Source organism: Callorhinus ursinus, unplaced genomic scaffold (genome assembly GCF_003265705.2).
Source record: "Callorhinus ursinus isolate GAN/ISIS: 27379988/994484 unplaced genomic scaffold, GSC_fseal_2.0 scaffold19, whole genome shotgun sequence".
In the NCBI taxonomy this organism is placed as follows: domain Eukaryota; kingdom Metazoa; phylum Chordata; class Mammalia; order Carnivora; family Otariidae; genus Callorhinus; species Callorhinus ursinus.
This window is the reverse complement of record NW_027397081.1, coordinates 17,328,305-17,354,776: the sequence shown is the minus strand read 5'-3', so window position 1 is coordinate 17,354,776 and position 26,472 is coordinate 17,328,305. Positions and strand designations below refer to the sequence as shown.

General features: G+C 47.0%; 1 protein-coding gene across 1 annotated transcript in view; it reads right to left on the bottom strand.

Moving 5' to 3' along the window:
* The window catches only part of TECTA (tectorin alpha), a 69,337-nt gene that overhangs the window by 42,124 nt on the left and 741 nt on the right, over positions 1-26,472 (bottom strand). Inside the window, exons 2-9 of the mRNA XM_025893827.2 lie at positions 23,821-23,954; positions 20,831-21,118; positions 16,924-17,061; positions 16,409-16,574; positions 12,424-12,836; positions 6,238-6,808; positions 3,652-4,244; positions 1,506-2,079 (exon numbers count right to left, since the gene is read on the bottom strand). Coding sequence (XP_025749612.1) covers positions 1,506-2,079; positions 3,652-4,244; positions 6,238-6,808; positions 12,424-12,836; positions 16,409-16,574; positions 16,924-17,061; positions 20,831-21,118; positions 23,821-23,954 — 2,877 coding nt within the window. The remainder of the gene's footprint in view (positions 1-1,505; positions 2,080-3,651; positions 4,245-6,237; positions 6,809-12,423; positions 12,837-16,408; positions 16,575-16,923; positions 17,062-20,830; positions 21,119-23,820; positions 23,955-26,472) is intronic.

The following is a 26,472-nucleotide window of genomic DNA, read 5'->3' as shown; positions in this document are numbered from 1 at the left end:
TCATCCTCTCTCATACTTTCTCTGCAGGATACTTGCATGGTCTTAAAGTATCTCCCTACCTGTAGCTGATTAGTTGTAAGAGAACAAAATGTGACCACAGAGTGGAGACATTTGACAACACCTGACCAGGGGACCACTGTGTCCATCTCATGAGAGGTTTAGACACAGCATGCACTGCATGTGACGTGGTATCATGAGGAAAACAGACGTCACCTACGCAGGAGTCTGAGAGGAACGCACAGCAGAACCTAATCACAAGGAAATGTCAAACCCAAATGGAGGGCCATTCTCTTTTAAGAGGTGGGAAGCTGTATTCTTTAAAAATGACAATAAGAGAGAAGAAAGCTAAGGAATTATTCCAGATTAAAGGAGACTAAAGAGACATGAGAGCTCTACACACAACATGGGGTCTTAGACTAGATCTGTATTGAAGGGGGAAAGCCATAAAGGACATCATGAGTCAATTGACAAAATTGAAATGTGGATATTAAATGATTGTATCAGTGTTAAATTTCCTAAGGTCAGTAACGATACCATGGCTCTGTAAACGAGTGTCATTATTCTAAGGAAATACACACTGAAGCATTTAGGGGCAAAGGGGTATGATGTATGTAACTTACTTTCAAATGCAGAGAGAGAGCGCGAGAGACAATGATAAAACAAATGGGGCAAAATGTTAACTGTGGGTTAATCTGGGTAATGGGTACACAGACACTCATGCAACGTTTCTATAACTTTGCAATTATTTCAAGATAAAAAGTTTTGAGAAATAAACTAGATAGTAGGAGGTTAGTGGAAGAGAGATGAACAGATGTAGAAGATAGAATCTTAATGGTGGCTTTGGTTTGGGTTTGGGGCCAATTTTTTGGTGGGAAAGGGATGCGTGCTGAAGCCCAGGTGGGGCAGTCCTTGCTCCGGGCATTGGTCCTGCCCTCTCGGCCATTCCCCCTGCCCCTTCTACCTGACTCCTCCCCCTGGCCTCCCCCATTGTCCCGGGTGTTATATGTCAGGGCTTCTCAGCAATTATTCTAATTACTACTAGTACTGCCACCGCCCTCCCGAGAGGGGTCAGATACTTGGGGGACAAAATGAAAAAAAAGCAACGTGGGACTCTCTTCATAGCCATTGTCAGGCTTGCCCCAGGGAGCAGCTCTAATCTCTACTCCGTGAAAGGTGCTCTGATCACCTTCCTTGGAAAGAATGGAGCTGTTCTTTGCCAAGAAAGAAGGCCCTGATGGAGCCATCACAGAGACTTCTAGTCTTTGATATGACGCATATCCTCCGCTAGCTAAAACCAAGAGTCAATAGGATGGCTAATCCCTCCACAATGAAGAGACACTGTGTAAACAGAAACAGAAATAAAGGTGAGAACCAGTCGGGTTTGGGGTAAGGGGCCTTCCAAAGGACACACCAGACGAGGAAGGTACACACAAGCATCAGACTGTCCTTGAGCTCAACTCCTGCCCCTCCCAGGTGGCCTCCCGCATCATGGAGCCCCGACTTACGGCAGAAGTCATAGGTCCGCCAGGGGCCCACCTCCACATCGGCGTTCTTGCAAGCGCTTGCATACCGTGCCACGGAGTCACAGAGTTCTGACTCATTACCCCCGCTCTGGCACAGGCGGAAGAGGCAGGTGCGGTAGTAGGCGGTGACATTGACCACCCCGTGGCACTCGAGGAAGGAGCTGTTGGAGGGGTCATTGATGATGCCACACCTGGAGCGGCTCCGATAAAATTTGAGCAGCTCCGAGTCATTGTTGCAAGCCTTCAGCAGGTCCCCACACTCCCCGTTGCAGATCTCCTCGAAGGTTGTCCAGCTTTCCAGGAACACCGCCAGGTTGTCCGTGCACTTGCCACTGGGGAGACAGAACTCATCGCTGATGTTTGCATTAAAGAAGCCACACAGCCCGCCTGTGCAATTGAAATAAACGGTGGAGAGCCGGATGTACAGCAGACCGATGTCCGAGTACTGGACGGTCACAACACTCCTGGACTCCACCGTCGTGCTGTTTTTGTTTCGATAGATTTCCAGCGTCCCCGAAGGATGGAAAAAAGGTAATTCCACTTCCTGACCATTCAGCTGAAAAACCAAATCACTATCATCAATTCCAGATGCACACAGTATACCCACAATTTCCTAGGTTCTGAAATAAAGACATGGTTCTGCCCCGTGACTCTTCCTTTGAGAAATGTCAAGAAGCTGGCGGGCTATGGAAACCACACAGACATACACAAACTCTTTCTGCATGGGCATCTCTTGTTTCTTTCTTGGCGCCTCTGATTCAACACACTTGCTGTTTATTTGGGTATACATAAGACCCTGAGGTAGCCCAAAACAAGAGTGAAATGTGAGAAGTTGTCTTGACATACATGTGGCTTCTTCTTTCTGCCTGACAGCTCCTTTTCACTGATTGTGCCCTTCCTTCCCCACACTTCTGGCTCCTTCCTTTCCTTCAAGTTTGACTGTTCCTGAGTCCCAGCCTCTTGGGAGCATAGAGTTTCTATCTAACTATCCAGTTGTCCACCCACCTATCTCTACCTTTTACTATTCTTTTTTTTTATGATTTTGAATTTATTTATTTTTTTTAAAGATTTTATTTATTTGAGAGAGAGAATGAGAGAGAGAGAGAGAGCATGAGAGGGGGGAGGGTCAGAGGAAGAAGCAGACTCCCTGCTCAGCAGGGAGCCCGACGTGGGACTCGATCCTGGGACTCCAGGATCATGACCTGAGCCGAAGGCAGTCGCTTAACCAACTGAGCCACCCAGGCGCCCACCTTTTACTATTCTTTTAATAAATTAATCTCTGCCAGTGTGTCGATGGGAATGAAAACAGCCTCTTCAGTCCTTGGGCGTGTGTTTTCTGATCTCCTAGCACAGGACTGCGTTGACTTCTGTTTTCTAAATTTGACTTCCTGTGATATTACCAAATATGTGTTGGGTTGGGAGCGGGGAGATCCGCCCTCCCATCATGCCATCACCACCTAGCTGTGAGGTCCCCCATCCCTCACTTAACCCTTTGGGATCTTCATGCACAAACAAATAGTGGCACTAGATGATTCCTAATGATCCTTCTAGAACGAATGATCTGGATGCCCAATGATGAATATTTTAGACCAGGTCAGAGGGGCAGGAGGTGCCCCTGTGGGTACCGTCTACATTACCCAACATGGGTTCCCATCAACAGGTAGGCGAGTCAGTATAGTATAAGGTAAAGAGCACAGACTTTGAAGCCAGCCTGCCTGGGCTCAAATGCCACTTTATGGCTGTGTGTCCCTGAGGAAGTTACTTAACCTCTCTGTGCCTCAGTTTTCTCATAGGTAAAATGAGGATGAAAACATACCCCTCATCAGATTAGGTGTGATCCTGCTTAGAACAGTGCTTGGCACATAGTAAGCGTCCAGTAAGCGTCGGGTGTTACAGAGAAAGCCAGTCCTGCTACAGCTATCCCTAATTTGCAGGATTCCAGCCTCACTCCGTTTCACCCTCCTGAGAGATTGATTTGGTGCTGAACGTTCAGAAATGCCCCCACTTCGGAGTCATTGCCTTCCTGGAATCCACTCGTGGTCAGAGGCAGAAGGGCACACCTGAAGACTACGGCTCCTTCACTTGGCGAGACTCATCAGAAAAGCCGCAAGGGCATCAGGAGTCTTACCTTGACTTCCGAAGCCCCGACTCCTCCTATCTTGACCTCCTGGTTGGCCACCAGGATGCGAAGGCCTCGCAGCCACGCGGGCCCCACATCGGGCTTCTTCTTGTTGATGTCGATTTCCACGTACTCAGGCCGCTCAGGGCAGGTCTTAAGGAGGGTGTAGGAGAACTCGGCAGGGAAGGCATAGGCAGCGCCATCGAAGGTGTGCAGCACCTGGTTCTGGCTGAGCAGGCACACGGTCTCGCGCTTGGGGAAGCAGCCCTGGTAGCCGTCCTCCACGGCACACACCTCCCCGCCCCGGCAGGTCTTGTTGAAGCAGTAGACGTCCCCACCCTCCTCACAAAGGCACTGCACCGTGCAGTTGGCCGTGGCCCAGAAGAACTCCCCCATGGTGTAGTAGTGGCCATTGAAATCACAGCCACACTTGTGCAATGGGACGCACTGGCTGGTGCTGAGCACAAAGCCCTCATTACACTCGCAGCCCTCTGTGCACGGCATGGTGCAGCTCTGGGAGGCCGTCAGGTCCGAGCAGGTGTCCGGGCAGCTGCTGGTGCACACGGAGTAGTGGCTGAAGCTCGGGCACTGCACCGTGGACACTGACAGGGAGAAGAGAGAGCACGACAGCAGGTGAGTGTCCCGGGTGCTAACCACAGGGATCCAGCACCCACAGGGGCCTGCAGGAAGGGCGCTCCTTCTGGACCGCTTAGCTCCTAGAATGAGGGCCCAGCGGCCACTCATCAGGCAAGAGACTTGAGGTAGTGTCTGTAGAAACAAGCTCCACTGCTTTGTGATAGCCACTGGGAAACGTGATTGAATTGTGAGCTTGACTCTCATTTAATCATCCTGGCTGAATTAAACTTCAGGTTGCTATCCTAACTAGACTAGACGGATTGTTCAACACTGATTTATTATTGGATAATCTACAACCAGCAAGATGCTTTAAGATCTTCAGCTGATGGACATATAAGTTGATCTGATCTTAAACAGCATGGCCCATTCTTAGAAGGAAATAAATCCAACTTGCAGGACAAATGAAAAATGTAACCGTGGGAGGAGCCACTTGAAAACGTGAAATTTCTAACAGGGAGGCGCTCGAAATACCTAAGTGACGAAAAAAGACTGAAAATGAATACTCTGGGATCTTAAAAATAAGATAGAACCTTGGTTATCTGAAAAGAAGGTGTGTGCCTGTTCCTCCAGGAGACTGGGTTGGAGCTAAATGCCTCCTCAAGGCCCTTCTTGCCTCAGAAGCCTCTGGTTCTTATTTTAAGAACATCTGAGTCTACATAAATGTTTGAGTCTGGTTGAATCCAAGAGTCAGGGGCTCAAGGGACTGGTAAACTAGCTGTCTGAATCTACTAGAATTCATCCCACTAACATGAGAGAGGGGTGGGGAATGTGAGAGATAGGAAAATAGTACCACCAGGGGAAAAAATAGCTATTACAGGTAATTTAATTAGGCAATGTGGATGCTCTTAGATTATACACGGATCTTAGATTATACCAAAAAAGCCATCTTCAATCTCAAATTGAGTCCGGATTTGGATGTTCCAGGCATAATAGAGGTTGGTCAATCACACAACCAAGCAACAAGAAAACAGTCTCTTCACGGTTTGATCAATTCTCAAAGAATTGAATCTGATACATGATGATTTTGTGAATCCAACCTATACTGATAGGAAAAAAAATTTCCCTTTAGCCTTGGAACTGAAAGAAACTTTGAAACCTTCTTATCTGCATAGGAATCTAAAATGCATCGATATAATGCTCTGTGTACTCTTGTGGAGAAAACCAAGGGATAGGAAAAAAAAAGACCCACAGAATTCCAAGAAGCTGTTATTTTGCTTGCTTATTTTAAAAATACATATAAACAGGGTAAGAGAGTTTAAGTGGGATAGAAGGAGAAAACAAGACAACTAAATGGTACAAAATGTTTAATGTAAAAGGTAATTCAAAGGAAACTGAATTTCCCCACACTGTTGGGGCTTTTCCTAACCACTTAGCATTTCAGATAAAGGGCTTTCTTTCCTGATGTTCTTTGCTCCCTGCTGCAGCCCTTTCCCCACCAACACCAGTGGGTCAGAGGAAGGCTACGGAGCCAGAGACACAGAATCTAGAGGGATGGAAGGTGGAGAAGAAAGAGCCACAGGACAAATGCTGTTGGTTCCATTTGGGAGGTGAGTTATTTCCCCCAAAGCTGCTTTTGATTACTCAGAGCAGCGACTATGTTTACTCAATGGCCACAAAGATCGCCGCCTCCACCTCTGAAAACCCCACCACCTTGCCTAAGTCTGGAATAGCCATCCCTGGGACCGGGCCTTCCTGTGGCCAAGCATTTCCTGCCACGTGTTCCGTGTTTCCGAACCACTGAGGCTCATCAATGGCTTCTCGTTTTCTGACTATGGTATTGGGTGGGTGTGGGGGGGAAATAAAGATCCTTTGACTGTTCCTAATGTCTGGCTATTTTCAGTTCACCCTCACTCTTGGGCAATTGGTCTCAACAAGGAGATTTTTGATGGAGCCCGGAAACCGCCTCCCCAGCCCCCTTGCACCGGCGCAGCCTTCCATTTGGGCAGGATGCCAGCTTACCACACCCCGTCTGGACTCGCCAGTCTCCGATTGGAATGCCCAGGGCTTGGCACACGAGCGCGTAGGCTTGGATGGCCTGACAGAGGAGCGTCCCATTGTCCCTCACGCTGCACAGGTCGTACACACAGCTGTGCACAAAGGCCGTGGGGTCCATGACAGTGCCGCACTCCCACAGGGGGCCGTCCGTCCTGTTGAGGAAGCCACAGTAGTCAGGGCCAAAGAGGAGCGCTTCGGTGGCCACGTCACACACGGTGCAGTTGTCCACACAGCCTGCATCACACTTCCAGTCGGCGTGGTAGACCCGCCAGCTCTCTCCGAGGTCCAGGATGGACATGGCCGGCCTGCCGTCTGGGCGGAGGAAGTCATCCAGGGGGTTTTTATTGTAGTTCCCACAGAGGCCGCATGTGGAGTTTATATAGGAGCCTGGGATGGAAATGGAGGCGTAGTGCTGGCCATCAAACGTCACTAAGAGCCCAAAATCTGTTTCCACGGCAGTAGACATGCCACTCTGGTAGATTTTCACCGCCCCCAAGTCTAATGTGACCGGCAAGGAAGTCACTAGGTCATTAACCTGCCAACAACAGTAATGGTAAAAGGCAGGTGAGCAGGTGCCAGGGGCAATGGGTCCAGCTGAGGTCGGGAAAGGGAAGCAAAGCAAGTCAGTACTCCAGAGACAATGCTCCCCCCTCCCCCACAAACTGCTGGTGCTCCAGTAAGCTTGCCTTCCATGAAGCCCAAGGCCTGGGGGAGCCCGCAGAAGCAGGGTGGCGTGGACCAGCTGAGCAGGCTACGGAGGAAGACATGCATGGCTACCACCACTCGAGACTCCTCTGGGGACCAGGTGGCTGTCAACCCTTCCTGGCTGGCTCTAGGGCTAGCTTCAAAGCTTTTCACGAAAGACTAGTTAGCCTGTCTTTCCTTTCCTCTAAATTCATTCCTTTAAGTCTCAGCTGAAGTCACATATTTCCCATGACCTAGTCACTGCCTAGAGGCCTCCCTGACCCTTCCTCCCAGTTGAAATGTGTACCCTAAACTGGTCCCCACACTTTGGCTTGGAAGCTGCCCTGGTATTATTCTCTGAGTGTTTCACTCTCTTACCTCCTGATGCCAGGGCTATGTCATGTAATCATTCCCAAAAATCAACAAATTTAAATGCTTACTGAGTACCAAGCATTATGTGAGGTGCTGAGAAATAAAGAACAAAGAATATCATTGTCTCTGCCCCTCATGGTGGTCTCAGTCTACTGAGGAAGAGAGACACAAATAGGAATTTATAATAAACTGTTTTAAATATGCATTAATGGATCAGGCAATGGGAGAACAGTAGATGAATCCTATATCCAGCCTCAGGGAGTCCTGCAAGACTTTTTGGAGGCAGTTAAGCTTGCCCTGGGTCTTTAAAGATGAAGAGAAGTGGCCAAAGGAAGGGTGGGGGCAGGGAATTCCAAGACAAGAGAATAAAGGCAGGGGTTTAGAAACAGGGCATGAGCACGGGGACATTCATCAGGGTGTTACCGGACGGCAGTGGGGGAGGGGTGGCCGGAGATGAAGCTAGAGACACGGGCAAGGTCCATGGTCCATTCATTCAGTAAACGGCGATTCGGGCCTTTCTGTGTGTCGAGCACCATTCAGAGTTGGGGATTAGCAATGAGTGAGTGAAAGGGACACAAATCTCTGCCCCACAGATTGTATATTTTGGTTGAGGAGACCAACGCCAAACAAACAAAATAAATAAAATAGATGCTAGGGAAGTGCTAGGAAAGAGGGTTTTTAACTTGAAAGAGGACGGTCAGAGAAGGGGATGTTTGAGATAAGGAAGCAAGCCAGGCTGTTATCTGGGGTGAGAGTGGATGCCATGTAGGTGAGAGCCAAGCCCTAAGGCGGAGTGTGCCTGGGTGCTCCCGGGACCTCAAGGGCTGGGTGCTCCCGGGACCTCAAGGGCTGGGTGCTCCCGGGACCTCAAGGGCTGGCATGGCTGGAGCAGGGACAGCAAGGAGAGGGCAGTGGTAGGTTATGCCAGAAAGATAAGAGCAGCCAGAACAGGGAGACCTTTGTTGGCCATTGAAAGGACTTTGGCCTTGACTCTGAGCAACATGAGGAGCCAAGAGGGTGTCCAGAACAAAAGACTGACATGATCTGACTTCCATTTTAAAAGAATTCTTCTGGCCTCTGTGTTGGGAATAGACCTTGGAGGTCCACAAAAACAAAAACAGAACAACTTGGATTTCTATTCTGCAGACAAGGCCCCCGAAATGTTTTAAGTAAGGGAATGACAGAGTCAGATTTGCATGTCAGAAAGCCCACTCTGACCATCATGTAAAGATAAGAAGCAGAGAAAACAGACAGGGAGCAGATGCCAGAGTCCAGGGGAATGGAGCATGAGGGCCTAAGCTATGTACCGACATTCGAGGGTGGGACAAGCTCATGGAGTCCACTCAGCAGGACCTGGTGTTTTTTTTGCAGTGGGGAGAGAGAAGTGGGGGAAACAGTTCAGAGTGAGTCCCACGTGTGTGGCTCATGTGAGTAGATGGCTTGAGAAGCCTCCAGCAGAGAGAGCTCACTTTCTTCTTTTTTTTACACTTTACCATGCCTAGCACCCATAGATATCATGTCTGTGTCTGGGATGGGATGGTTAGCCCAGCTCAGTCCTCAGTGGGACAGCCTGTAAGTGCATAGTCAATGCACTGGACCCATACTGATTTCGGGCACCCAGGAAGGACAAGGGTCTTCATGGCCTCCATTGTGCTACTCTCTGAGTTTTCTAGGAAGTGAGGCAGCAGCCTGTCCAAACGTCACTCCAAAATTCACCATGGTAGATGCCATGCGCAATTGCGTGTGTCTAGAGATTAGTAGGACTAAATGGGGGAGGGGACAAAAATATAGGCTGGGGAGATAAGCCACCCTACAGAGAGCTACAAGTAGAAAGAAAAACCTAGGGATTGATTGATCCATCCTTGTCTTCTAGGTAGCAGGTTAGCCAACCCAGGCAAGAAAAGCCATACTATAAGGAAGGTCAGCTTGCAAGAGCACTGGATGACTTTTATGTGCTGTCCATGCTGAGATGGAAATGAAGTCTTCCTCAAGGTTGGTATAATTGTAAGTTCCAAATATGCCTGTTGCCGAGCGCCCTCCTCCACTCTCACTCAAGCTCCTGCTAACAAAGGGCAGTCTTCCGTGTCTCGAAACAGAAGCCATGGGGTGGACTGTCTCTGGATATTCCAACGGTCCCCTCCGCCACCCGGTTTCTCTGCATTGGATCTAGACTGACTTAAGCCCTAGGCTGACCACAAGCACCACTCTGGCCCAGTTTATACCTTCCTTCCTGGTATAAGTGTTCAGTGCACTCCCGTTCACTCCCACATGAAACGTGTCTCAGTTTAAACCACAGATTAGAGAGTCACTGTGTTTGTCCCCCACAGTGCTCAGAGGAGGAAGTCCTGGGTGATTTCTTATTTCATTCCTCCGGTCCCAGGTCTCAAATCTCAACTAGCCAGCAGGAGATGAATCTCACCTCTTGGTCTCTCTTCTTCTCCCTGTATTCAAGTCATTTCCTCTTTGACAGGATGTGGGTAGAGGGGAGATTAGGAGAGAGAAGGAGAATTGTAGAAGCATAAGCTCTTAGAACTCAAAGGGATTTCAGTGGCGACGGCAATGTGGGAAGCGCCATGTATCAAGTGCCTACTGTGTGCCAGGCTTTGTACTAGATATCGCACATGTGGCTGTTCCTTTTCATCCTCATGACAAACTTAGAAGGACCTTAGCATCTTCCCCTTTTGCAGATGTGGAAATTGAGGTTCAGGGCTTGAAGACTGGTAGGTGACAGGGCCTGACTCTCAGCAGCTGGGTTCCAAAGCTACTGCTCTCTGCTGCCTTGGTCCCAGTGATGGGTAGAGGTAACCAAGTCCAAATACAGCCCTGGATCCCTGCCTCCTAGACACTATTACCCCATTTTACAGATGGAGAAAATGAAGCGCAAAGCACACTCAGCCGGCAGGGGCGGCACAGACACCGAGCAGATCTGACCCCAAGGTCTGAGTTCTTCATCACTACCTGCTATTAGGCCTCGAAGGTCTTTTCACTGCAGCACCCTAAACTACTTGGGTTTATTTTGGGGAGAAATAGGAAAACTGAGCAGTATTAGCTAGAAGGAGACATTTATCATATACGGATTTTAGCTGGTTGGTTGTCGCCCCCATTAGCGTATACAATCCTAAACTGCTTGTTTTGTTATTTGAGACCAATCCAAAGGGGGGAAATCCATAGACAGAAACTAGTCCCCAGCAGATGGAGAAAGGTGATCTGTATTTTGCAAGAACAGATCTTGCTGGCCATTCCCGGCCAGGCCGAGTATGTCTGCAGAAGTCAACTGCCTCACAGACATTTCCTTCTTGCTGCCCATCCCTCTCCCTGCCTGTCCCCACTTCACCCTGGGTGGGGGCTCTGCCGGCCATACAACCACCCTCCCAGCAGAGCAGGTGTATTCAGAGACACTTGGAAGCCATTTGGCAAGAGGAAAAGGAAGCCGTTGTTAGCTCACAGTTGGAGTCACATAACCTTTTCTTTCTGAAACATTTACATTCACATCCACATCTCCCTGTCGCTCCAGAAAATTGAGGAATCCATGCCCTATGCTTGGACGATGGAGAAGAGCCACACAAATTTAGCAGAGCTGCTGGGCCTGAAAGAGATGACAGTGTCCCTTTCTTTCTGAAAAAAGAGGCTGACTGCGAGTGAAAAAGAATTTTAATCAAAATGGAAAACAGAAATAAAGCATAAAGCTTTCTTCCTCACCTACGGATATTGTACACATTATCCCCAGAATTCAGGCAAGCAGGGGAATGCTGGAGAATGTTTTTCTAGCTTGAAATCCTCTACAAGGACAAGGATCCAGCTCAACAGCATGATAGAAATTTAAAAGGGAGAAACTCCACACTTCTGTACCCAAAGTCTTACCTTGATTTGATATGCAGAGCTGCCTCAGAGAGGCTAACTAAATAACAGGCAAACTGGGATTGCAGCCACAGTAAAAGCTCACTTTTCTAATTATGACCATGATAAGCAGTACAGCCCTACAACGGGCAGAGCCAGGAAAAGTGGAATTGGTTCTTTGGTCCTGCCTTTTGTTGGACATGCTGTGTTAATTAAAACTACAACCCATATTTAAAAAAAAAAAAAAGAAAGAAAGAAATCCCTGCATTGGCTTCAGTTCTGGTTTATAATCTCCGTAATGACTTCCATGCATGGGGATAAGAACTGCTCTGGGTTGAAGCCATCAACGCTGTGTGGTCTTGGTTATTATCACTGGAATGAATACATGGTTGCAACAAGGTTGGCATGAAGATTATGAAAATTGGGGCCTCCGCAAATTGAGTAGTTGCTAGTGGCTTTTTGCTCTCCCTCCTTTATGGATGCCCCTGCTTGAAATCCAGGTGGACAGTGACAGGAATCATTTGCATATGCTAAACAGACCAGCAGAGAGCCACCTTCTTCGCTCTTCCTCCAGGCAAGAGTGGGGATCCCATGAGAGGGTGTTTGGACAAAGCCTTCACCGAACCTCCCCCGCCCCCGCCTCACTAAAGAGCTCACCACGCCCACTCGTGGTGCCTGCATGTGCCTCTGGAAACACTAATCAATTTGGAGCTTTCTCTAACAAGGAAGAAGCAGCTCTTGGGCAAACAGGATGGGGGATGGGTGAGGATTGTTAATGACAGGCTCTACTGAGTTATGAGTGTGTACTCTATGTTTGCACCATCTCCCGGGCATGACCCTGTGGCTACCACTATTGCAAGCGAGGTCCATGAGACACTGAGCTTACCTCTCTTCCCAGTTACTTCTGAGCTTGGACATGCGTGTGTGTATGTGTGACAGTGTGTGTGTGTGTGTGTGTGTGTGTGTGCGCGCGTGTGTGTCTGTGTATGCCCATGTTTATGAGGTAACTAGGAATGTAAATGTACTTTAAGTTATAGAGCAGATAGGCATATCAAGGAGGGAGCTTAGGTTGGCTCTTATACAAATAAAATTTAGTCTCGTAAAAAAGTTTTACAAGATATTTGCAAGGAAAGAAGAGCCATGCATCTCTTCGGTATAAACATCACACAGCAGAACCAGCAGATCTGAGAAAGTCTTCCCCAGGCTGAAGAATCTCCAGCTTCTCCATCTTTCCAGGAGGGATAGAGAGGGTCTCACCTTGACTTTTCCGTAGCTTCCTTTGGGGATGAGAATCTTGTAGCCGTTGACCTCCACGGAGAGCTCCTTCACCCAGGAGACAGCTGAGCCCCCGCGGTGTTCGTTCTTGGCCTCCACGCTGAAGAAGGGGAGGCTGGAAGTCTGCAAACACTGTCGGGCCAACAGGTAGGCACAGGAGCCTTGGAAGTGGAAGAGGAAGCCATCAAAAGTGTGGTAGTGTGGCTCCCCGAACACCACGCACGTGCTGGTCTCCACGGGGCTGCAGTAGAAGAATTTGCCTTTGGGTTCACACAGTTCGTAGGGGCTGCAGGAGGCCTCCTGGCAGTAGATCTCATTGTTGAAATCCAGGCAGCGACATTTGATGGTACAGTTCAGGTCATCCCAAAACACCTCCCCTCGCCGAAGGAACTGTCCTGGGGAAGAATGACATTAAAGCCAACAAACTGAGCACTTACCCTCTGTACCAGGCATGGGGCTGAGGCTTTCCCTGCATTATACCATGTAATCCACAGAAGAACCCTCTTTGGCAGGTGTTATCGACCTCGCTTGACAGAAAAGGAAACTGAGGCTTCAGAGCACTCAGGCACCCAGGTTCCAGACCAAGGCCATGGGCATCCAGTCTACCTCGTGGCATCATTGTCTCCATGGCTGGTGAGCACATGCTCGTTCAAGGAAGAACATGTCACCTTAGTCCATGGCAAAGGCTTGACCCACAGGGGTCATATCCTTCCCTTCAGGAATAAGAGGAAGGGTATTCCAGAAACAGACCCAGCTTACCCTGGTAACTTAGCAACACAGTTGCTTCGTGTGCTAATTTGTTGACTGGTTCACTCACCCATTCATTCAGCAAACATTTGTTGGGGGCCCTGTATGTACCAGAAGAGATCAATAAGCATGAATCAGGAGTCAGCCACACAAGTTTAAGTCCCAAGCTCCCTGGGAGGATTCTGAAAAGGGCTGACTCTGACTTCAAGGGCTCATAAATCCTGCAGACACTGCTTAGGGAGAACCTGTATTATACAAGTTGTCTTCTCTCTCACCCCAGGCCCTGTCCAAATCTAGTACTTTTCTGTCTTTATCCATGGGACAGAACTTCTCGACAGAATCCAGGTCAGGAGGAGAATGGAGTGGGGGTGGGGAGGGGTGTGCTGATTTAAAATTATTTACTACTATGTATTTGGTAGACAATCAGTCTTTAAAACCATTTCCCTAAATAAATGACTTCCCCCCACCGAAAACTTCAAACTTTGCCAGTTGTTAATATCAGCCCTCAATGGAAATAGAAGCGTCTCTGGGCTGGGACCTGTGATCTTGTCCTTGGTTGGGTGTCAGAGCCAAGAGACCTGGAAAGTGGTCATAGCTCTGCAATCAGCTTCCAAGCCTACTGGCTTGCTTCCATCTGCCTCAGGTTTCCAACATGTAAAATGTGGGCAGTGCTATTTGCTCATCCCTGTCCCATGGGGAACAGCGATACTCTCACAAGCGGGTACATGTGGAGAGAGGGAGAAGCATTTGTAAATCGATACCTGAAAAGGGACATATCAAAGACACAGCATTAAGAAACGTAAATAATGTCATATGCCAGGAGTTCACCGTAGCTTGAAACTGTAGTTTGGAAAGATGTCTCATGTTCTGTTACAAAACTGAATGCTTAGTGAAGAGCATGGGCTGCAAGATTAACCCAAGCAGAAGGCATAGCTGCCTTGGGAACAGTCCATTCAGTGTCTGTGTAACAGCAACAATGATGTTTCCACGGTCAATTGTGTTTCATACCTGTTGAGAAGAGAGCCCAAATATGGGATAATAGATTTATTCACATTCCCAGCAGGTCATACGCATCAGCCCTGAAGGCGGGCGCTGAGGCTCAGTGCTCTTTGGCACTGGTCCAGGCTGCATGCATTTGAAGTATGGTTTCCAGCCTCTGTTTTTTTCAGGCTTCCAATAAATGAGAGGAAAATGCCTTTGAACAGAGGAGGTTCGGACCAAAAGGTAGACTCGCTGAGATAATTTTGTTTGCAAAATGATGATATAATAAACCAGCTCGATGCAAATTTCCCCCAGCTATCACCCAGGCCAAACCCGATTCTCATTAGATTGATATATGTACAGTGGCACATAAAAATGCACAGCAGTCTGTAGAAGAATATTGAATTTGTCCTGTATGTGAAACCCAAACCCGTAACTCAGGAGGGGAAAGAATGAAGTCAAGGTGGAGACTTTGTATGTGCCTAGCGTCTGACCAGCTCTACAGCTCTGCAAGCCGACGTTTTCCATTATCACGGCATTTCATTCCCAGGACTCGGGTGAGAGGCTGTCACCGGGCACTTAGGTTGCATGACCATGGCCAGGCAGCTCCGTGAGGCCCGGACACAGGGGTGGAGGCACTGGATAGGTCCCTAGTCCAGGCCATAAAGGGGAGAGAGATAATGTGGTATTGGTTTGGTATCTCTCGCAGACCTTAAGGGAAGCTGTCTTGCACTTTGTGAGGGAGGAGGGCACCATCTCTGAAAGACGGATGAGCTTTGGAGCTAGGTTCTTTCCCATCCAGTTTCATATCGGCTCAGCTCCAAAACATTTATTTGCTATTCGGAACGTGGAGGACTTCCCAGAGTCCACAGAGACAAGGATGCCCAGGCAGGGACATCTGTACAGATGACCTTTCATTAGAGCAAAAGTCCAGAGGTTTGATAAGCCTGACCACAGTGTAGTGAATGGGGCCGAGGGCGTGGGCATTTCAGGCCTGGGAACGTGGTTCTTCTGTATATTACACCGACTGAAGCCGAGTCAAAAGAAACCTGAGGCCTCCCAGAGCTGCTGAGACTTGCGGGTCCCCAGACCATGCTTTCTATCGGAGGAGACAAGAGATCACCTAAAATCTGCATCCCAACCCAAAACTTTCTTAAACATCTGCAAACATTGTCTCCAGGGTCTTCCTCTGTGTTTCCGCTGCCCCCTCCCACCGCACCCATCACAATATGTCCTATATTGTGTCATCCTTGTTCCCGTGGCTGTCCTCTACCAGCCATGTTGTGGGAGTCAGAGCTCCTTCATCTCCAACACCTCGTGAGTGGCCAGCACCTTGTTGGGGCTTTCAAATGTTCTTTGGAAAGAAGCAATGGCTGGCTGGCTAAATGGATAGATGAGTAGAGGGTTGGGTGGATGGACAGACAGCTAGATGGATGATTTCCTACTTCTAGTTGCTGTAGCCTCCATCCCAGAAATACCAACAGAAACACGGTTTCCTGAGCACTTTCTGACACATGAGCAGCAGGAGCCTCTAAGCCAGGATGTTCTTGGGAGAGTCTGGGCTCTTTCGCACATGCAAAGAGGTTTTGATAGTTCAGAGAAGGCCCCAAACTTTGTATGTCAATGTAAAGAAAACTGAGGGAGGCTCTTACTACTGCTTGATCACACAGACCTGACACCAGCTTTGATTGTCCCCCAATTCCCGCCTGTTTGGCTGCTACAGAGAGGAGTTGAGGAGAAGCCACCCTAAAGAGGATGACATTCTCTCCCCTTGCTTTCTAATCATACTAGGAAGTGCTGATTTGCTCTCGTGGAGACTTGGCAACGCTCCAAGCTCACCCACTCCTGCGGATCTACAAAGTGCAGATGGCAGAGCAGGAGTAAAGAAGGGAAGAAAAATGGAAAGGGGAAGGGAGAAATGGCAACAACAATAACAACAAAAATAATGTTAAACAGGAGGGCTCCCTTCTGTCCCTCTGGCTGAGCAATCACTCAAGAGCCATGTCCATGTTGGAGTTATTTCTGAGACTACAGAAACCACCGTGGAGCAAATGCAGGGTTTCAGCTCCTGGTGTGATGAATGTGCATGCTAAAATTACCTTGATCTCCATTACCCAACTGAGAGATGTCAAAAGAGGAAGGCATCGGGAATGAGCCCGCCCCCGTGGCTTAAAAGCCTGCCTGTCAATCTACACTAAGCAAACCCCACTTTGCCATGGAGAAGAGGAAAAGCCTTTACCTCTGGAGGTGCAGCCATTGGCTGGGTCAATTTCCTTCCCATCAACTTTAAATGCCCAGCGGCCTGGAACGTTGACGTTCGTGGTCTCTTGGATATTCACAATATCAGGGGTTCTTGACCCCGGGAGGCTGAAGAAATTGGTGAGGTTTCCACCATTAAATCCTGCCTAGAACACAAAGGGAAGACAAGACTTGAACACAAACACCACCCTTGTTGGTTAACTCGCCCCAGCACCTTATTTGCAGCATCGGGCACACTGAAATCAGGAGACCCCTTCTCCTGGAGTCCCCGGGGCCACCATTCCAGGTAAGAAAGGCTTGCCTCATTCATGCCACACCCTGATGAAGATATCAAAGATGGGCAAGATTAGCCTCTCGCTCCACCTGCAAAATCAGATAGACTTCTCTAGTTAAAAGCTAGAGAAACTTGGCAGGATTCCCTCCAGGAGGCTGAGCAACATAAGCAGAGAGCAGTGCTTCGGAAACACGATGGAGATGAAATGGAGAGCCACCTACCTGTGCCATCACTCCCCCAAGGCCGGTCAGGGGGTCGCCGCCGCTCGCCGTCCCAGTGGTCCAGTTGATTTCATAATAATTGAAAAGCGTGAATGTATAGGATCCATCGGACACCAGGACAGCCTGGAAGGTGTTCACCTACGGGATGGATGAGAATGGACGGTCTCATGACTTTCCTCCCTAGAAGGTCCTCTCCCCAGCCCCCTCTCCCCTGCACCCTCCCTACCCTCAAGCAGCTCAGAGCTTCTCCAATGCCAGCCCTCATACTCTGCCTCCCCTCTGAATTTGTTCTCGCCCCCACTGGGGAAAGCAAGACATGTGGGAGCATGCACCTGAAAGAGAAATTGCCTGAGAAGAACCCAAAGGCTGACTCAGCACCCCTCTTAACAGCTCTGATTGGAACCAGACAGGAAAGTCAGAGGCCCAGCTCAGCTTGTGATAATGCATGAGCACCTGTAGATGGCAGCATGAGAATAAACTATAGGAAGTGGTCCAGGCCCAGGAAGGGCTGCGCAAGCACCTGTTCCCAGAGCAGGGTGGGTGGGGTGTGGGGAGATGGGGAGGAGAGCCACCAAATGCTCCTCAGTGTGACTAAGGCCAAGGTCTGCACTGTGTTCCCTCGATCCTAGAAGACGCCACAAATCCTGGTGAGAGGTCTTCCGTTTTTAAAGTGGAAATTGGAAAATGATTTTCAAAAAAGCACTTTGTGGGAAAAAATTGGTCTTCTAATTGAGCATTTATGTATCACTTGGTATCTGCCAAATTCTCAACACCCGTCTGTACCTCAGACCAAGGATAAGGTGGGCAATTTTCCCATCCGAGAGCTTAAAAACTGAAGGCTAAGGGAAATGAATTGCTGGAAATTTTACAAGTACCCAGCAACAGAAAATGGGATTTGAGCTGGAGTCCCCAGTCTGTCTCTTTGTGTGTTGTCATTATGCGCTGTCTTCATTTTAACCTTCTTAGGATAGAAACGTTTTACAAATCCAAACAAGCTTCGCACAGTTTCCAGAAACAAGCTATAGCAAACTCTGTCCTTTACTATTTCCTTTTGTTAACCCCTACCCCTTGACACAGGTTTTCAGACAATGTAAATAAAAGTAGAGTTAAAGGAGAGGCTGCTTTGACCTTTTCCATTCAAGCCTTGTACTTTTCCCAGCTGCCTGATACCGTGCTGGTTAACACCCAGTCAGACACAGAGGAAGACCCAAATCCTTATCCTGTGTAATCAGACTGGGGTAGGGGATCTTGGAAGCCCCAGATCTCCCATCCTAGACGGTCCCAGGGAGGGAGATGAGGTGCAAGGAAAGAAAAGCCCTTTTTATAAATGAGAGCTCTTTCCTCAGGCTTTGTTCTGGCCACGGCCGATGGCGTTTATGATAGAGTCCTGGAGGTATATGCCTCCATTCTTTGGCCCAGCTCAACAAAAGAGTTAAGTGGGGCACAGAGATGCACAAACAGTCAGCTCAAGATTGCTCTAAGATAACCGCAGGGTCAGGTTCTAGAGTCAGGCACCAAGTCAAGGTCACACAAGGTCTAAAAGTGCAACCCTCCTCCAGACCAGGATTCTCCTTCAGGAAGTAGATCCCTTCTCCTAAAATAAAATTGGAAAGATCTCTGGCCCAAGCGGATCTTGAGAATAACCCAGAAGTCACCTCAAAACCAACCAACTACCCTAAGAATATTACAAGGACTGGCTCACCCGCATGCACGTTCTGGCTTGCTCTCACATAACCTACACATACCTATCTCTTCAACATTTGCTCTAAGACTCCTCCAGATCCTTTTTTTTGGACAGAAGGGAGGGGGCTGTGGGGATGGGGTAACCGGGCGATGGGTACTAAGGAGGGCACGTGTGGTGAGGAGCACTGGGTGTTATACACAACTAATTAATCGTTGAACACTACATCAAAAGCTAATGATGTACTATATGTTGGCTAAAACATAATAAAAATAAATTAATTAATTAAAAAAAAGAAACTACGTTTTCAATGTTTGAAAAGCCCCTTTACACTTTAGAGGACTTTCAGTGATGCCTGGGGGAACCAGGTCAGGAATTGGGAGTTAGAAGATGTTAGTTTGAACCTTGCTTGGCCTCCTGTGAGGTTCAAATCTCTTTGCTTGTCCCTTGGGCGAGTCACTTAACTTCTTGGGCCTATTCGCTCACCTTTCAGGCAGAGAGAGTTCCCTTTACTACACAACATCATTGTGGGGTGATACACACAATATTTATGTGTATCATCCAACATAATATACTAATATACTAATAATAAATATAGTTTTCCTTCCTTAAAGTAAACGTGTCCCCTTCCCTCTCTCTCGTTATTGGGCTTCCATGGCACCCGCTGCCTCTAAGAGACTTCTCATGAGAAGTGCTTAGTTGGCCTGATGATGTGTGTTCCTACAGAGGAGGGGAGTTCTGGGGTGATGGGAGATGGGAGAGGAGTCAATTTCAAAGATCGAGATGGATGGACATGTACCATCTTTTCTCCAAGGAGCCCAAAGCACTCAGATGCTACCTCATTCATCCTCATTGAAAGAGTTCTTACCTAGCCCAGAAATTTACTCCCAAGTATAAAGCAGAAAGTATCTAAATTATCTTGCCATTTTTATGGCCAACGGAAGTTTTTTTTGAAAAAATGGTGGTCAGCATTTGATGGGCACTTCTTCCCTTTTTTTTCCCCCGACTGACACTAGAATTTATCGATCACTGGTATCCTGCATTTTAACGTTGTAAGGTATGAGGTTTAAAAGACATAAAACATCACCCGAGGAGTCGTTAGCAATCCATAACATGACAGAGGGAAATGTATGCTTCTTGAGAGGTTATTTCCAGCCAATGCATCCACTGTTTAAACTTGTGTCTTTAAAGTGCACCTTCATGCTCCGGTCAGAAGGTGCTAAAACACATTGTGCTCACTGAGGGGCAGCCAGGGATGGCTGGTCCTGCACTTGTCCACCTCTGTCTCTATCTCAGGAGTTCCAATTCCATCCCTAAACAACTGACTCATTGCCAAGGAAATTAGAAAACAGATGGAATTGGAAATAATGCTAAGAAAGCAGAGGGCAGATTTTTGAGTGTCTTTGCTTACTGTAAATTATACAGTTGGAGACGTGTCAACGACTTCAAATATCTCCACTGCCAAAGTCACCCAAACGAGCCACAGGTGTTCGTGAAAACCATGTTCTGTCCCTTTATGTAGAAAGTTGATTATCTCTACGATAATGCCAGTGATAATCTTTCTTATTTGACTTTTATTTGACTGCTCATTTGGGATTTCAGAGCAGATGTTGAAACTTTATTCATGAAATGCTTTAACTGCCCACTTCAATTAGCATCAAATATGAATAATTCCAGACCTGGTCTCAATAAAAAAAAAAAAAAGGTCATAACATAATAAAATGAGCCAGGTCATTTGTACCCAAATTCAGCCCTCTATTTTCTTCTTCCTACCAGGCTTTGTGAAAAAAGGAAAAAAAAAAAAGTGGGGGAGGGAGAAGGAAATTAACCGATGGAGAGAAGCATTTGTGCCTCTGGCAAGAATAAAGGACCTTTGGGCTCCTGATGCATCCCTGATCATGTGGCCTGGATGAGGTCGCAGGGCCTCAGTCACTCTCCTGCAAAATAGAAATGCTACCTACTGCAAGAAAATTGTGGAGGGGCTCTCTGTAGACATTCATAATGATGAATGATTGGGGTGACATGTCTGAGATATCACGGCTGGCTGGCCTGGTTAGGTATGATAGCTCCCTCTGCCTCCTGGAAAGTGGATGGCAAGACTCATTAGTTTAACTCAAGAAACTGACATTCCTCCGCTCTCACAATTAGACTGCGTCGCAGTAGTGAGGATGGACAAGAATTAGATGTCCAGATATGAAGTGGAAAATAGAAAATGTGAATTATTACAGGTGTGGTGCTGCTCCCTCCGTAAAACGTAACTTCCTCCCATGTCACAATGAAAACCCAAGTGGCAGAGAAGGTTGCCATGTCTTTGAAGTACTTCCGGATGTCCTTGGTGGCTCTTTTCAAGATGACAGGGTCCATGGTCTCTCTGTAATAGATCTCGCCTCGAATTCCATTGTGAACATCGGCCCAAAAGGGAGCAATGAAGGCCCTCCCATCCGTCAGGGGAAAGGATTCTGGCGTGAACTGGCTCACTAGCACATTGAAGGAAACTACTCCATTGTTATTGACCTGTGAAAATAGGACAGGTTTGGCACAGTGCATTTGAAAATGTGACAACTTCAGAGTCACAAACCAAGACAGACGTTTGCCTAATCCTATGAATGAAAACAACTTTTAGGCGATCGAATTAGAACCCCCAAGCACCAGCTTCCATCTCTCAACTAGGAGGTTCCTTTACTTCCAGACAACTCATTGGTTTTCTTTCACTTTCAATTTGTGGTCAGCTTCATTTCTTATTAATAATCAGTCTCATTTTCATGTTCTTTATCCTATCTTTATTTACACTTATCAAATGCGTGTGTGTGTGTGAGTGTGTGTGTATGTGTGTGTGTTGGGCCAGGTAGGAGGTAATGTGGACCATAAAGAAGATCCAGCATCACAGATGCAAAATAGATAGAAAAACAGAAAAAAACTCATGGAAGCAAAAAGTTTAATTAAAACATTGTCGAGTTGTGTATTAGACCTTGATTCCTAGTATATGACAAAAGAAGAGTGTCAGTAAAAGATAAATCAAACACTCCATTATTGAACTCAGATCTCAGGATCAACCATATCCTGCTCTAGATGAGGCATTTAAAGGACTTCTATTGATTTGATTGACTTCACAACCACCCTGTACCCAGAACCAGGATGAGGTTACAACCTACAGATGCCCAACTCCATGAAAGCTCTTGCAGTGTGATTCCTTCTTTGTATAATTTCTGCATAAAAATGGAGACATGAAATCTTTACATTGTATATATAAATGACTATCCTATGGTGATTTCTTCATGATTTGCAAAAGACTTAGTAAGCTTATTAAATGACTAGACCTAGTCACAGGTTTAGTCATTTAATGACTGCAAATAAATAAACTGCAAATCACAGCCAATATGTATACTCCATTGACGCAGGACCTGTACACAATTCAGCCTCTGCCTGTGTCTGCAGCTCCACGAGATTGATTTAACCCTGTGGCTTGTATGGCTTCAACCGCAGAAATGTCTGGGATGGGGACACTTGCAATTCCTGGATACAGAAAACCTGGAGATCACTTTCCTATACATTTCAATTGCTTGGTATGTTCCTATTAATTAGTAATATAATGGACATTAACAGTGACCCAGATCCCAGAGGGAAGTTATCAGCACCTGGGCCAAAGGTCCATCAATCTGTTTTGGAAGCAAGGGTGTGGGGTTTGGAAAGGAAGCTGGAGACCCAGCTGCCAGGACATTAAGAATCTATCATCTCCAAGAGATAGCGAACAACCCAGAGGCTTGAAAAAGATTGCACTACTCAAAGAAGTGGAAACCCAGGGAACAAAGTGCCCTTAAATAAGTCTGCTCCAAATTAAGGACCCTCCTTTTGCAAGGGCAAGAATTGTTCAGACTCCATAGTATGACAGAGGAGAGAGGAGCTCAATGAAATACATATCTTCTAGAGGGCTGGAAGACTAAGGCTTCCAGAATGGAGGTCCTGTCCACCTCCTTCATCTCCAAAGTCAGCTCCACACATTCTGAAACTTACCATCAGCTCTTATAGAACAAGGAGGCTCTGCTGTAAGTGGAACCCAAAAGGCATTTTGGGATGCCAGAGCAATATGTTTGCTAGGGAGGAGCAGCTGTCTTTAAAACACAGACTACCAGAGGGAGTTGGTATTGACTCCGGTGTATTTTGATTATATTCCGTAGTTAAGGTCAGGGGTTCTCAAACTTTTGTGGGCATCAGAATCACCTGGAGGGCTCATGAAAACCTGGGCTCCCTTCCCAGTTTCTGATTTAGCAGGTTGCGGGTAGGCCCCGAGAAGCAGCATTTCTAACAGGCACCGAGGCAATGTGGTTCAAGGACCACTGGTTAGGTAATGGACGAGGGAATTATTTTCTGATGGGAGTCAGTTCTGAGCTATACAACAAAGTTTGGAGAATATAGAGGTCCCAGATGCAGCGATGGCCAGAGACAGAGGCATGGGAGTTTCAGCTCTTCCTTCAAGGCAAGACACAGAATAGAGTAGGGTGTGACAGAATGGACGTAGGGCTCGCCCCATGCTTTAAAGCCCAAGATAAAGACAAGTTCAGTTGCTCTGAACCTTCTCAATGTGCAACAGTCTCACGTGCAACAAACTCAAGGATCCAAAAAAAAAAAAAAAAAATAGCCTGAGAACACAGGTGCCCAGGAGGGCTCTGACAGCAAACAGTACCATTTCTTCATGCAGGTTTGACAGTGGGACCCCGTGACATATCTCAGACCCAACCAGGACGGCCCATTCTGCAAACAACTTATATATAATAGTTGATTACCCCTCTACTATGCTCTGGCTCTGTTCCAAATTGGTAGGAAGCCTAAGAAGAGCAGATGCCTAAACTTTTCACGCCCCCAGAAGGGAAAGAAAAATGATATTGCTCCTATTGTGGTTCAGTGTATCTTTTTATCTTGTTGAGTAGCAGAAATAATGTTCATGGCATTGGGGCCTCTGCTTCACTTCTGTGTTTAATCACCCACAAAAGCAATTTATTGCCCTGTATACTCCTCTACTATGAACATTAGCCATTAAATATACTTTTGACTTTCTTAATCATAAAACCTATCAGCTCCTGAAATCTCGGAATTGTCGTTCTGGCTGCCAACAAATCTTCCATTCCCGGAGCCCTGGATGAAGGTATTTAAAATGTTTTCCTTAATGACAAACAAAGGGGAGAGCCAGAGAGCCACCGATGGCCTGCCCCTCCACTTACATAGATGGTGCGGTAAGGAACGCCAAAGAAGAAAATGGGGGTGGCCAACTTAATCTCAGATGAGCTTCCGTCGTCTACTTTAGGGGTTTTGGTGTCATTCTGCCAGAATGGATACATGAGCTCCCTGGGCTCAGCTGTTGAGAGAGACGGTGGTTAGATAGACGGCAGAGCCGTTTTCTGCTTGGCAAGCTACTTCCCTCCCACCCGCTAAAGCCAGCTTCTTTCAGTAAGTCTTACAAACAAAATGCAGCTCAGACTGCCTTTTCATTTATCCTAACCCTAAGCTGTACACAATGCATTATCTTCTGCCTCTGGAAAGGGGAGAATGGGAACAATGCCATTTCTCCTTAGGAGAAATCACTTCAGGCTTCACTGCTATGCTTCCACACAGTCTGGAGACAGCAATGGTTAAAACTGGCTGGAAGGTTGTGAAATCACCCCAACCTGGAGCTCTCAGAACCCTGAGAGCCAGCCTTTTGGTCTGGCATGGTGTAGGACAGCTTCATCTCCCACTACAAGGCAGGTTGAGAGAAGGTGGCCCTTTGGCTATGAACCTCCCTGCTGGCTCCAGCATTCTACTATCTGTCTTTTCCTGAAAGGAGTCCCCTCCCTCCTGCTGCACAGTAGGGGAAGATACCAGATCCCAGAAGGAAATAAACAGCATTTGGAACCAGGACAGAAGTGGGAGGAGAGGGTTTATAGTAACTGGCCTGTGAATGACCTCCATTGAGCCCTGGCCCTGCGAGAGGGCTCTCTGCCCAGCTCCTGTTTACAAAAGACAGACATGGGAGCCTCTGGGACAAGGGAGGCTGGGCCCCGAGGACCCTTGGGAGAGGATGCATGGGGCTTTTACTCATTACCCTGGTCAAAGGTGAGAGTCATTGCACAAACACACAGCTCCCCTCCGGTAAACCACACCACCACCCTTCCTGGCAACCTGGCTTATTCCTCAGAAGTTTCTCATCCCAAGCCTTGCAAAGGGGGCCCAGTTCAGTGAGAGAAATTCAACAATTTTCCCAGGGTCTACATTACTCATGATCAGGTCCAATGGCATTTGGACATAACCTATATTTGGGGTGCATCTTTTCTCTGCCGCCATTCCTTCCTCTCTTGAATGAAAATAGAACAATAGAACATCATCTTTTCTTCCTTTTTCTTTAAACTGTTCGTTAGTTTTCAGGGACAGTGGCAAATCCATTAGGGGCTTCTGGCCATAGTACTCGAGGTAGCTCCTCACTGTAATCCAGATGCTAACACCCCCTTCTCGGGTCAGGGCCTTTCCTTGGAAAGTCCCCGCTCTGTGCTGATGGAGCTGAGAGGCTGGTGAGCACCTGGCCGAGGACCATCCTGCTCCTTCAGGAATTTTTCTCAAGGATACAACAGCTCATGGAAGGGAGAATGCAGAGTGGCCAGAAAGCAGGACAGCAGTGCCTGGTCAAGGGCCAGCTTCTCTCCTTCTAGAGCAGGGAACCAGAGAGATCTGTCTGGTCAGAGAGCTAATCTGTTTCCAGTGGCTACCATCAGAGGAAAGTGGGGAAACTAGCCCAGTTCATTAGTGCATAAGCATTGTTCCCCAAGCCCCGGAAGTTTCTGGGAAGCCAACCAAATCTGAATCGTAAGGAGTGCTAGTGTAGCTAGTGTAATTAGAGGGGCCCTGAGTTGATGTTCTTTATTTAATGCCACAATCAGTAGGCCAATAGGGCTCTTTAAAATTCGTATTTACACAGAAGTAACAAATTCCAAATTCCTAGAAGGTAGGATTTTTTTTTAATCTCTTTATAATCCCTATCATATAGCATTATACCTAGGTACTTATTATATTTGAAGGGTGATATACTTTCTCAAATTAATAATAACAAATCAAATCATGTCATGGATTTATCCTCCATGGGGAACATTTCAGGAGTCATGCCCAAGCATGAATAAGAGCTGGAATTCACACTGAATTGTAATCATTTTAATGAAAAGATTAATTCATGTTTTGGGAAGCGTTGGCCCATCTGCCTGGGGGAAGGAAAATCCATACCTCTCATGGAGGAGAGAGGAAAGTATGGTCCATGGAGGTTATCCCTAACTTCTTTCTTTGCTCCAAAAGTAAGGCAAATATGCAAGATTCTTCTCTTTATGAGTGATCCTAACTAGTTCATGATTTTAAACAGGAATGAATGGACCACTCAAATTTTTCTATTTTAAGAATACAAATAGTAAAGATACCCCATATTGTAAATACTTGGTCAATATGTATTGAATGAGAAAGGTGCTTTATAAAGGGAAGGAGGTTGAAACTACAGCAGTTTCTACCTTCAAAGCCACTACTATTATAAAAATAGAACTTGTAAACAGCATGGCCTATCATTAGCATCAGAGTTAATGAAAGAAAGACTATCCCTACCCACGCTGGCTTTAGGCTGAGAATTTCACAATAAACTTAACTATGTTCCCAGAACTTTTTTTCCCCACTGAATAAAACACAATTTTCTTAGAGCAGGAGTAGGAGGCTAGAGTCCGTGGGACTCTCATTATTGTGGGGTTTCACATTGTTGTTTATATACTATCACTGTTTAAGTTTATCCAACCCTGGAAAAATATTAGGGCCATGCATGTCTTACAGATCTGTATACTCAGACTTGTAATCATGTGCCAGCTAACCTC